Below are 13,400 nucleotides of genomic sequence, written 5' to 3' on the forward strand. Positions count from 1 at the left end.
AAGGCATTCTTAGTATCTTGCTGGGAAGCCTAGAAGCTAACTATTCTCAGCTCTTCAAATGTCAGTGTCTGTGGAGCAGTGAACAGGGTCAGGTATTGAGTTTCTTCTGATAACTCTACTCTGCTCTTGATTGACTCAGTTTGCTGCATCATCATGAAATAAGGACCAAGAGGTAGGGGTCTTCAGGTAGAACAAGTTCTGTCTGGGTGCCTGGGTGGCTCAGTCTGTTAAGCATTCGACTTCGGTTCAGGTCATGATCTCATGGTTCCTGAGTTCGAGCCCCGCGTCGGGCTCTGTGCTGACAGCTCGGAGCCCGGAGCCTGCTTCCGTTTCTGTATCTCCCTTTCTCTTTGTCTCTGCCCCTCCCCCGATTGCTCTCTGTCTTTCTCAAAACTAATAAACATTAAAAATTTTTTTTAATTAAAAAAAAAAGAAGTTCTGTCTATCCTCATCTCTATGAAAATATGCCCCATCTCACACTGGGGTGACCAAAATCAAGAATCCAGGATCTTTGTTTCACTAGCCAGTGGGGGTTGTTTCTGAGGGGGAGTAAGAACAGAATCTGCCTGAAAATGCCCCCCATTACTTGCTTGTCACAAGTTAGCACTTCATATATCCAGTCCCATTCACTAGCTTTCAGACCTAGCATGGTGTTGAGAGGGGATGATGGAAAAGGAATCAATGTATCAAATCTGGTTCTGGTCTCACTCTTCGTACTGAACAGTTTTCTGACTTTGGTTGGGCTGGTTACTCAGTTCCTCTGAGGCTTGATGTATCTATAAAGTGAGGGTGGGGTGGGTGTGAGAATCTCTGCACCACAGGGAGTATAAAAATTCAGGGGGTTAATATATGTCAAGTGCTTAGCTCGCGAGAGGTCTATTTTAAGGTAGTTTTAAAATATGTTCACAAATCCTTTAACAACTATCCAGTCAAAGGTACAGTCTATGTCCCCAGTATCGCTCCAAATATAAGTAGCAGAGTACCAGAGCCCGGGACTGAAGCTGACCTGGAAAGTTCTGGGATGGGGATGCGGGTTACTTGCGCACGTGCAAATGTGTGACTGGTCTATCAGTTTCTATCGCTGTTGTCACAAATTACCACAAACTTAACAACTTACAATCCCACCCCTTTATAAGCTGACAGTTCTGGAGGTCAAAAGGCCAGCCACAGACATAACTGGGTTTTCTGCTCAGCCGGGCTGAGTTCTCATCTGGGGACTCCGGGGGAAATTCCAGAGCTCATCCTTGCTCTCAGCAGAGTCCAGGTCTTTGAGGTTGTAGGAGTGAGGCCCCATTTCCTTGCTGGCATAGGGTCAATTGAAGGCGATTTAACATAACGCGTCTGCACGGTGAATGCGGTTTGGGGGGCAGGGAATCTGGGGAGTTATTTGACAATTCTGTCCACAACAGGTAGGACAGCTGCTTCACCTAGAGGCTCCTCAGAGCCAATTTTCCCAGCCACCCGCTGTAACTTCAGGTGACCTTGGCAAAGAGAGGTGGAAGGGACAGTGTGTGTGACGCTGATGGGGAACCGCAGGGCTGTGACCGGGAATGTCTAGTGGGGTTTTGCTGTCCCAGTACTTAGTACGTCACACGAACCAACCTCCATTGTCTGCATTGGAAAGGGAATCCTCGTGGGTGAGTACCCTGCCCAATCTGTTGGTCAAGCAAAGTCCTGTGGCTGCAAAGACCCGAGCATGACTGTTGAAGACTGGGAAAGCCTGTGCGACTCTCCTGCCCCGTCTGCCATTGCTCCACTTCCCCCCGACAGGCTGGTGCTGTGCTGTGTGGCGTTTACCAACACAGGATCATCTCTCATCTGGATTGTTACAGTAGCCATCTTCTCCAGCCACACAGGCTTGCTTGATGTTCCTCCTTCAGCCAAGCACTCCTGCCTCAGGACCTTTGTACACACTGATCTGTCTTTCTACACTGCCGTCTCCCAGACTTCCACAAGGCTCACTTCCTTCAGAGAGCTCTGCTCAGGTGGTATCTTCTCAGGGACATCTCCCTCAGTCACCCTCCATAACATTGCACACGCTTTGCATTCCCCGTCTTTTTGTTTTTCTTCCATGGGCTTACCAACATGTGGCATTGTATCTCTACGTTTTCTTGTGTATTTGTGTGTCTTCCCCACTACACCATGACCTATACCAGGGCAGACTCTGTTTTTTTCACTGCCGTGTCCCCCAGCCCCTAGAACGGTCCCTGGCACGCAGCGGGTGGATGAACGAACGTGCTGTGGGTACATTCGGTGAACAAAGAGGTGGATGAGAAAAGATCCATTAGGGTCTTGCCTTTGGAGGAATTCATAGCTGGGTGGCAGGAGAAAAGGTGGATATGAACAGATCTTTGTGGTGTCACATTGTGGGATGCTGAGGGCGCCGTGGGGAGGGGCCAGGACAATCAGAAAAGCATTCCCAGAGCAGTGACGTTTGAGCCTGTGTTGTTGCATAGGAAGCGACTGGGGAGAGAAGGAGGGGTTCTCACCCCTCCCCTTGTCCCTCTGCCTCAGTCACACTGGCTGATGGCTGTCCTCAATCCCGAGGAGCAAGGAAAGAGGCGCTTAAAAGGAAGAGGAAGAAGTCACCTAAAGTCTCCGGTTCAGGTGCTTGCGGCCCATGCGCTTCCTGGAACCAATCACTGAGCCAGGAAGAGGGACCGCTGTCATTGGCCAGGCCTGGATCACGTGCTCCCCAGGAACCCGGGTTGGGGAGGACATCCACTCTTTTTAATCACAGGAGGACAGCAGAGGATGGTTTGGGGGCTGTTTCCACGTGGGGAAACAAATGCTGGGAGGCAAACCACTGTTATCACTTTTGTTTTTCCTACTTCCCTCTTTTCACATCCCCCATGGCCATAATCTCTGTTCTGGTCTCAGTTTTCCTGTACTCGGGACTTTGTTCTGTGTCCAGGCCAGGGCCATACCAGACAATGGGGGGGGGGGTGCTGTGCACGCAAGAGAGATGAAGGGAGATTGTGTGTGTGTGTGTGTGTGTGTGTGTGTGTGATGGGGGGAGCATCTGGACGTGCTGAGGGTATAAAGTCGTCCTGGCTTCCACATAGTGACTAGGCCCCCAGTACCAACAGATCACGCTTCACATACAAACCGTTAAGTAGGCTTTCTAGTTATTTACTGACAAGATCATTTCTTCAGGAAGAAGATCCTATATTCAGAACAACCGAACTATTAAAGGAGAAAGCAACTCGTGTAGTAGTTTAGTCTGTGCCGGCTGCTATAACAAAACACAGACTGGATGACTTCTAAATAACAAATTTATTTCTCACAGTTCTGGAGGTTAGAAGTCTGAGATCTGAGTGCCACGGATGGGGGGCGGGGGATGCGGCCTTTTCTGGGTTGTAGACTCTGGTATCCTCACACGGTGGCAGGGGCTAAGGATCTCTCTGGGGCCTCTGATGAGGGCACTGGTCCCATCCATGAGGGCCCCACCTTCGTGGCTTCATCACTTCCCAAAGGCCTCACCTCCTAACACCATCACTTTGTTGTTTTTTAATTGGAGAGAGAGACAGCAAGAGCTGGAGAGAGGGGCCGAGGGAGAAAGAGAGAGACTTTTAAGGCATAGAGCCCGACGCGGGGCTCAATCCCACAACCCTGGGCATCATGACCTGAGCTGAAATCAAGAGTTGGATGCTCATCTAACAACCACCTAGGTGCTCCACTGAGGCCATCGCTTTGGACATTAGTTTTCAACATTTGGATGTGGGGAGGACACAAGGATTCAACCTACAGCACTTACTCTGACAAAGCTCTTTGTTTTGCTTTAAAATGCTCCTCTGTCCTTTAACTGTAGAATGACCAGCCATCCTGGTTTTCCAGAACAGAAGGGGTTCCAAGGACAGTTTTGAAACTAAGACAGTCCTGGCAAAGCAGAGGTATAAAAACCAACCAAAAAACCTGTGTTAAGGACTTTTAGGATTTTGAAATCATAGAAAATTTAAACATATACAATTATACCATGGTTCAATCGTAAGCAAAAGTTAATCTCAGCACAATACTTGAATAACATATTTATTCTAAAATGTGTTCCTAATTATTCTCTAATATAAGGTATTTCATCTGTTATTGATGTATAACACATAGAGGAAACTTTACCAAAGACTCCGATCAATGAATTCTCATGAGGTTAAGACACCATGTAATTGCCACCCAAATAAATGGCTTTTAATGTAAAAAAGCCCACATCCAACTACAGAAGAATTTTCTTTTTGTTCTCTGAGACAGAAGTTCCCTACATCTGGAGTCTGTATGTTCCTTGAGCTACCTAAACTGACGCCCGCGAATAGCTACCAGAATGCCACGTATACCATCAAAAGAAAATAATCCAACTCCTGGGGATCCTTGCAAATTATAAACTGTTTTTCAGTGATGGGGATTTTTACATTAATTAGCAATTAATGTTTACAAGTGTTTTGGTAGCATGAAATATTTTGGTAAAAAAACAAGAGTGTATTTATGACTGTGTACATGTTTCCTTCTTTTGGAAACTACTACTGTGGGTTTCCTTGGCTGCAAAAGCTGGTCTTGATTCCAATTTGCATGAGGTTAAAGATAAATGTAGGTGGAAAGCCCTACATTACCAGCCATGCGGCTTTGTAAATGTTGCCAAAATGATGGTAGCAGCTACACTGTGCAAATCTTACTTTTTAGATGATTACTTTTTAAATAGCTAAAATACTGAGGCCATCTGACTGATGTATATAGCAGGCTAAGGGGAGCCCTGGAGGTCCTGTGTGGGCACAGACCAATTAAGTTGAGCACTCAGTGAAATTGCTTTCTCAGCCAGGATGGAGAATGATTGATCACAAGTCAAACTGTACACATGTCAGGCTGAAAGAGTTTACAGGTAAATTTGGCCCAAGGCCATTGCCACTTCATTTCGCTGGCTGAAACACTTCAAGTGGTCAAGTGAGTGGGGGGAAAGCCACTTAATTCTTTGCGCAATGAGATCCTCCGGCGGGGTCTTGCGTTGGTTTCCATTACGGTATGGAGGTAAGACCAATTTCTGGTCTTCATATGCAATGACGGGGGCTGGGAGGTCTGTCTATAAACAAGTGGTTCTCAACCCCAGGGAGGGTTCAAAAAAAAAAAAAACAAAAACAAAAAAAGATCCAGATCCTCAGGACACACCCAAGACCAAACACTCCGAATTTTCTGGAAGTGGAGCCCAGGCATCAAGCACGTTTTATCAGGTAATTCTACGCGCAGCTATGGTAGACGACGCTGGGCAAAGAGTTCGAATCGGTAGCAAAGCCTCCTTCCTCTGCGGAAGGTTTCCGAGAGCAAACTTCAGGAGGGTTGGGGTAATTTCAGCTTGCAGGTCCGGACGTCAGCGGCAGGACTTGGACCACGGCGCTCACCTAGCACAGCACCAGTTTAGTAATAGGCATTCTCACGCACGTCTCCCTTGGAGACCCACCCCCCGCCCCGTGAGCCGGAAATCTACGATCAAGGACAAGCGGCCGAAAAACTGCTAACCACCCCACTCCCGACCGCGGACGTCTCCACTGCGTACGGAGATCAAGGGCCCAAGGCGCATGCGCGAGCCAGGCCGAGGGCTGAGGGTTGGGGGCGGCGCTGAGGCGCCTGCGCGGCCGCGGGGGCGGTGCTTCCGGTCGGCGGAGGTGGGGCCCGGCGCACGCTGGGGGCGGAACCTGGACCGCGACCCCGACCCCGACCCGGGCCGCGACCCCCCCCCGGGCCCCCCGGAATGGCCCGGCACGTGTTCCTCACGGGGCCCCCAGGTAACCCCGCCCGGGTCTCCGCTTTTGGGGGGGGGGGGGGGGCAGCCGGGGTAGGCGGGAGGTGGGGGGCGTTCCCGTGTACTTGGGAAGGGGCGGCAGGCTCCAGGGTTCTGGCAGCTGGTCCCTAAAGCCCCCAGTGAATGTTACGGGCTCCGTGACCCCTTCCCAGAGAACGTGATTTTAAGTACAAAAGACAGGGCTAGAAATGAGGCCAAGGCTGGTAAGAAAAAGAGCTGTGGTTTGGTAGTATGTGGGCTTCTTCACGAAGGCATTAAAGGGGGGCGGGGGTCCCACGGCAGCAAGCGTAAGGGCGCAGTGTTGAGCTCAGTGATGCGCGCACACGGTATTGCAGGATGCCCGCCGCGGCCGTGATTGACGGGAAGCTGCCCTGTTTCTGTGGATGGTCACACGTGCCGCCGCTACGGTGGCTCTGGCCTACCATCTGTAATGAGAGGAAGCGCGGGGTTTTCTCCTGAACCGTAGTGAAACTGAAGATGAGACTTCCCACTCCCCAGTTGCCTGCAAGGGTGAGGCCGGGGGACTCGGTGCCTCCAGGAAGCCCCTCCCAGATCCTGTGTCTGTGGCTTTGGGCACATCCCTCAACCCTACGGGATCCTGATGGGAGAGTGTGCGTTCACGTGAAGCTGGAGGAGACGCTTTTTAAACCCAAGGCCCCGCACGTGTATCCGGCGTCACTCAGGAAGGTGGTGGCGGCATCAGATGGGCCAAGGCAGAAAGATGGGTTGATTGGAGCAGAGAAAGTGACTTATTTCGTCAGCTCCTTTGCAAGGTGTGCCTAATGTTTAAGTGAACTGAGAGCTCCGGTATCACAGATTGTCATTCTGGGCCTAGAACCCTCTTTCGCTTTATTTTAGTGGTTATGTGTTGCCCAAGTAGCAAAGGGCATACTTAGTATTGTGGACTCCGGAATGTTCTTTTTACCAGGCAATGGAGGCGCTGCGAGGAGACCGGTTTGAGAGATTTCTAACATCCAGAGTACTCCCTAATACTGCAAAAGACTGTCTTCTGAAAATTGATTCGTCAGTCCTTTATTTGAACCTGGGAATGCTGTTCCTCAGCAGGCTGGCCTCAAGACATCTATGTGTTTCATAACAGAAGTGATCTGTTGTTGTTGTGATAGGATCTGCCTGGCTCCTGGAGGTGGCTGGGGACAGAGAGGTGGGCCAGATCAATGCTGGTTCTTCTTCCTGTCCCCTTTTTTTTTTTATAAAAGTTCCATGTATACACAGTTGAAAGACAAATGATTCTACAAGATAGCTTGCCTAAGCCTGTCCTAAAAACCGCTCACCTTCTTTCTCTCCATCTTCCTAATGTTATAGTGTAATTTTGATTAGCCCAGTACAGGTAAACACTAATCACAGAAGAGCCATGTAGTTAGTAATCTATAATTTTCTTTTCCTTTTACAGACAAGTCCTCTCCCCCCCCCCCTTTGGAGTTACTGTCTTTTTTTTTTTTCATAGTTTCTTTCTCTCATCAACTTAGTCTCAAACTCTGCCTGCTATCTAAATCTAGTCTACATATTCATATCATCAGGTAATGTGTCTTCTCAAAGAGGTCACGTTTTGTTGTATATGCTCAGTGCTCTGCTTGCGTCTCCTTGACACTTAAACATTTTTTCCCAGCTGTCCAACCTGTGACCCATCTTAGAGGGCTTTCTCTGATTCTCTGATTCTCTGATTTCTCTAGATTCTGTACCTGTGTGCAGAGGCCTGACGGGCCAGGGAATTCCTGTCCCCCAGGAGCAGCCTCCAACCCATGAGAGACGGGAGTCGGTGGATAAACTCTCTACTTCCTCAGCCCTCAGGCAGGAAAACTGAGTCACGTGCCCAAAACTGTCTCCCAGAGTTCCCCAGTGGGATTAGCTATCCATGGACGTAACTTGCGTGATAATGCAGTTACTTCCCTTGGAGTCTTGGGGGTCACTTTCCAAATTAAACTTCCTGCCCTTGAATCTTTATCTCAGGGTCAGCTTTATGAGAGAAGTAGAACCAAAAGGTTTCTGGAGCTTTCTGACCTGCCCTTCTTGCCTGTGTGTGGTATGGAGCCGTCATTTTGGGGTCTCCTTCAGCATAGGTTACCTCTTCGTGTAGACAGCTCTAGGGTAGTAGCTTAATTGATGGAGATGAAAAATTACTGAAAGATGATTTTTTAGAGCTGATCAGGAAGGCGCTTGAGCCAGCACCGGTGTTCTGCCCAACATGCAGGACACAAAGCGTCCCCTTTTGTCACAGCTGCCGCACGTTATCTTCTTCAAAATGCAGTATTTTTTTTTCTTACATTAAGAGTAATACCCACTGACTATTAGACCAGAAAAAAAATCAAAGTTTTAGAGAAGAAAGTGACAATCACATGGAATTACAACACACAGAAATAAGTGCTGTAAACTTTTCCATTTCCATCTCAACATTTCCTGTAGATACATACACTTCACTTTTTTTTTTTAAAAAAGCATAATAGGATAATGCTATATATATATGCCTGCTGTGTCTTAACCTGCTTTTCTCCGTTTATCATTGCCATATTGCGGTCTGTTTTCTGTGCTAATAAAGATAGGTAAACAGTATTCTCTGTAAGGCCCGTATGGCATTCCTGCATATTTATATGTCGTTATATACATGATACCGTAATTCACCACTCCCTTACTGGTCACCATATAGGTTGCTCTCTATATTTTGCTATTATCATGAAAACTGACGTAAAACCCCTATTCCACGTATCTTTGTACTGTCGTCAGACTCTTGCTGAAGGTGATTTCCTAGACACAGAATTGCTGTGTGCTGCGGAAGGCACGTTGAAGTCGCCCTTCAGAAAAGTACCAACTTACATATCCACCAATGCCACTGGCCCGTATTAAACAGGTTCTGCCGGGACTTTGCTAAACAGCAGGTACTGGGGCACAGAGCTGGGATGAAAACCCTACACGGTTCTCTTCCGGCCCCAGTGAGCACGTGGCTGGGATCCCCTTGGGTTGGTGTTCCTGGGCGAGAAGGCCAGCCGCCAAAGTTTGTTAGTGTGAATTAGAGGAGAGGTTTATTGAGTAACAGTTCATGGTTTATCTCATACGAGCTTAAAAGGTTTCTTGGGGAACACTGATGACTCTGAGGAGGCAGCCATAGAAATAATATGACTTTACAACCCTGTGGTATCTCAGAATAGTCTATTGCAGGCTTGCCGGAGGATTCCCATTTTTCCCACTTTTGATAACCGTGATGCCATTGACTTAAATGTCTATGGAGCAAGTCATGGATACACAAAGGCCCCTGTTAAATTACATGGTCCTTACTAATTGTGTAACCTCGGGTAACTCACCCATCCCCTCTGGGCCTCATCTGTAAAATAGGGACAAGAACGGTAACTGCCTGAGAGGCTCGTTGTCAGGATGGAACCCAGGAAATGCTTGTGAAGCCTGCTAGATAACATGCCTAGCTCCACGGTGTCGGTGATTGCCTGTTGGTACCTGTAAACACACCCGAGTAGTTAACAGGCCAGGTGGATGGGGTGGAGGTGATGGGTTGTAAGTGGGGAAGGCGTTGGGGGGCAAGCCAGAGGAACCGTGAGAACAGCGGAGGAGGTCATAGAAGGGGCTGCCGACCTGATCGGATCGCTCTTGTGAGAAAGTTTAAAGATTGCCATTTCTGGTGGTGTTAGTGGTATTTAAGGGACGCTTTTCTGGGAGACACAGCAATGTTAAGTCCATGGAGGAGTGACGGGATTTTCGCGGGTAAGCGTAGGTCCAGAGTGTTGGGAAGGTTGAAATCCTAGTTTAAAGTGCCCAGCCTTCGACCCAAGCATGACCAGTTTTGCGTCCTGGTGAGAGCGTGGCCACCCAAGGAAGAGAGTAAACTTGGTTCCAGAAGCTTGTCTCAGAGGGTGCGGATGGCACTCGGCTGTCACCAGTAAGCCGCTCAGTTGGTTCTGGGATGGTATGTGTGACAAAATTATTAATGTTTCAGAACTTCAAAATAAAACTTTAAGATCCCATTCATATTTTTAGTATGCTTGAAATTGAAAAGTTTTAACACCTGAAACAATCAAAATGAAAGTGAATTAATATTCATAAAATTCCTTTGCAGCCCATTTCTCTCCCCCACTGTGATTGCTCTCAGGCCCTGAGTGCTGTTCCCTCCAGCAAGGGGGTGGTTCCTAATGGATTTTTTGTTGTTTTTTTGTTTTTCTTTCAGGAGTTGGGAAAACAACATTGATCCAGAAAGCCAGTGAGGTTTTAAAATCCTCTGGTGTGCCTATTGATGGATTTTACACAGAAGAAGTCAGACGCAGGGAGAAGAATAGGATTCGACGTTGTCACCTTATCCGGCACGCGGGGAGTTTTGTCTAGAATTGGGTACTGACATTTCATTTCTATGATGTTTTATTCTCCCTGGGCACAGGATCGAGCCAAATAATCTCTGATCCCTGTCTTGAAGAATCTTGGGCCTTTGCGGATTTCTCAAAGAAAGAAAACAGACTTTGAAACCACAATATGAAAAACAAAGTACAAAGATAGCATATTTCACTTAAAACTTACTCCACTGAGTACTAAATTTTTATCATTTTGTAATTCGTCATCCTGTTTCTTGTGCTACTTTTCCAAGATAGTTGGGGCGCTGCCTCCCTGTAGCTTGGGGATCGGCACCCGCAGGTGACTTCCAGGGCTGGTGGCGGTGGCGTGGTGGGCATACTTGTTGGAAACCCTGTTTTCAGGAGACGCTGGTGGGCCATACTTGTTGGAAACCCTGTTCTCAGGAGACGGCACGGCATCAGGTTAGCTTTGCATACTACCGCGTTTTGTGTAGGTGATGTCTCAGGGTGATTTAGCATTGTCGAAGGGCCAGAGGCTCAGTGGCGTAGCTGCAAACCAGAAATCAATACAGGGGTCTTTTCAACAAATGCACTGTTTTTATTCAGCTCAGAGCCTCCACCTGGAAAACGCGAGTGCCGAGTGGGCAGTATGTGGTGGATCTGACTTCCTTCGAGCAGTTGGCACTTCCGGTCTTGAGAGGAACGTAAGTGTGTGATTTCTGCTTCTTGAGCCCATCTCTTCGTGCTCTGGGAAACAGAGTGGTTTGCTCCTAAGGAGCGGCCAGTTTTGCATTTTACAATTTAAAAGTTTTCAAGTGACTGAGCTGTAAAGAAGGTATGCACCGTAATTTGATGTCACTATGAACTACAGATAAATTCCTCCTCACCCAAATTTAGCCCATGGAATATTTTATACTGGGGAACTCTGGTGCCCAGCTCCCAAGGCTCCCAAGGTTAAGTTTTTCCTTTGCTTCCTCCTATTTATATCTTAACCCTGTTTTCACAGCACAACAAAACATTTAGGAAGGGAAGTTGTCATTATAGAAATATTACCATATTACACGTCTTCCTCGGCTTATGATGGGGTTACCTCCTGATAAACCCATCATAAGTTGAAAGTATGGTAAGTGGAAAACACATGTAATACATCTAACCTACTAACCAGCTGACCTTAAACATGTTCAGAACTCTTCACCTCAGCCTACGGTTGGCAAGATCATGTAACACAAAGCCTATTTTGTAATAAAATGTTGAATATCTCATGTAATATGTTGAATATTGTACAGAAAGGGAAATACATAATGGCTGTGTGGGTGCAGAATGGTTGTCACTGTATTGGTTGTTTACCTTCATGAGCCTGTGGTTGCCTGGGGGGTGGGACTTGCTTCTCCTGCCCAGCATCGGGAGAGAGGATCCTGCATGCCACCGCTGGCCCAGGAAAAAGTCAGAATTTAAAAGTTGACCTCTGGGGGCGCCTGGGTGGCTCAGCCAGTTAAAGCAGCTTACTTTGGATTTCAGCTCAGGTCATTATTTCACAGTTGTGAGATCAGGCCCCGCATTGGGCTCTGCTAGGCATGGACCCTGCTCGGGATTCTCTCTCCTTCTCCCTCTGCCCCTCCCCAGCTTGGCACACAGGTGCTCGCTATCTCTCAAAAAAAAAACCATTTTTTGACCTATGGTTTCTGGTGCATCCATATTGCTTTCACACCACCATAAAGTTGGAAAATCATAAGTTGAACCATCATAAGTCCGGGACCATCTGTGATATACCGTATATCACTGTATTACCTGTTTTTTATTTTGTTTTGTTTTGTTTTTTTGTTTTTGTTTTTTAAACAGCGTATTGAGATATAATTCATATACCATACACTTCACTCATTTAAAATATACAATTCACGGGGCACCTGGGTGGCTCAGTCAGTTAAACATCCGACTTCGGTTCAGGTCATGATCTTGTGGTCCATGGGTTCGTGCCCCGTGTTGGGGTCTGTGCTGACAGCTCAGAGCCTGGAGCCTGCTTCGGATTCTGTGTCTCCCTCTTTCTCTGCCTCTCCTCTGCTTGTGCTCTGTCTCTCTCTCTCTCTCAAAAATAAACATTAAAATAAAAAAAAGAAAGAAAATAAAATACACAATTCATCTTTTTCTAGTATATTCATACGATCGTGCAGCCAGTCATCACGATCTAATTTTAGAACATTTCCATCGTTTCAGAAGGAAACCCCACACCCATTAAACAGTCATTCTTCATTCCTGTGTCTCTCCCAGCCCCTGGCAACCCCTGCCCTACCTTTCTTTGCCTGTCAGTTTGCCTGTTCTGGGCATTTTGTGAGAAGGGAATCATATAATATGTGGTGTTTTGTAACTAGTTTATTTAACTTAGCATAATGTTTTCAAGGTTTATCCACACTGTAGCACATATCATTCCTTTTCATGGTCAAATAATAGTCCATTATGTGGGTATACCACATTTGGTTGATCTACCCATCTGTTGATGCTTCCACTTTTTGGTTATTGTGAATAATGCTGCTCTGAACATTTGTGTACAAGTGTTTGGGCAGATGTCTGTTTTCACTTCTCTTGGGCACACTTAGGACTGGAGATGCCAGGTCAGGTGGTAATTCTGTATAAATCGTTTTGAGGATTAGCAGACTTTTCCTGGCCAGCTTCACATTTCCACCAGCAGTGGGTGAGGATTCCAGTTTCTTCACATCTTTGTCAACACCAGTTATGGTCTTTTTAATTTCATCCATTCTAGTAGGTGTGAAGCATTGTCATATTGTGATTTTGATTTGTATTTCCCTGATGACTGGTGATGATGAGCATCTTTTCATGTCCTTATTGGCCATCTGTGTATCTTTTTTTTGAGATATGTTTATTCATTTACTTTGCCCATTTGTAAATTGGCTCAGTTCTCTTTTTACTACTGAGTTGGGCGATTTTTTTTTTTTTTTAAGTTTATTTTGAGAGAGAGAGCATGCACGCATGTTAGGGAGAAGCAGAGAGAGAATCCCAAGCAGGCTCCACACTGTCAGCACAGAGCCTGACTCAGGGCTCAAACTCACAAACCATTAGATCATGACCTGAGCCGACGGAGCCACCCAGGCGCCCCTAAGATTTTTAAAAAAATTTTTTTAAGTGTTTATTTATTTTTGAGAGAGAGAGAGAGACAGAGGACAAGTGGGGGAGGGGCAGAGAGAAGGGGAGACACAGAATCTGAAGCAGGCTCCGGGCTAGCACAGAGCCCGACATGGTGCTTGAACTCACGAGCAGCGAGACCATGACCTGAGCTGAAGTCGGACGTCCACTCAACCAGCTGA

The 13,400-nt window shown here is 47.0% G+C and overlaps 1 protein-coding gene across 1 annotated transcript in view; it reads left to right on the forward strand.

Annotated features, from left to right (window-relative positions):
- The first annotated feature begins 5,631 nt into the window (after positions 1-5,631).
- NTPCR (nucleoside-triphosphatase, cancer-related) overlaps positions 5,632-13,400 on the forward strand; it is a 31,614-nt gene continuing 23,845 nt past the window's right edge. Inside the window, 5 exon segments of the mRNA XM_030334390.1 lie at positions 5,632-5,762; positions 9,966-10,059; positions 10,061-10,126; positions 10,690-10,721; positions 10,724-10,791. Coding sequence (XP_030190250.1) covers positions 5,729-5,762; positions 9,966-10,059; positions 10,061-10,126; positions 10,690-10,721; positions 10,724-10,791 — 294 coding nt within the window. The 5' untranslated portion in view covers positions 5,632-5,728.

The sequence above is a fragment of the Lynx canadensis genome, chromosome D2 (assembly GCF_007474595.2).
Source record: "Lynx canadensis isolate LIC74 chromosome D2, mLynCan4.pri.v2, whole genome shotgun sequence".
Lineage (NCBI taxonomy): Eukaryota > Metazoa > Chordata > Mammalia > Carnivora > Felidae > Lynx > Lynx canadensis.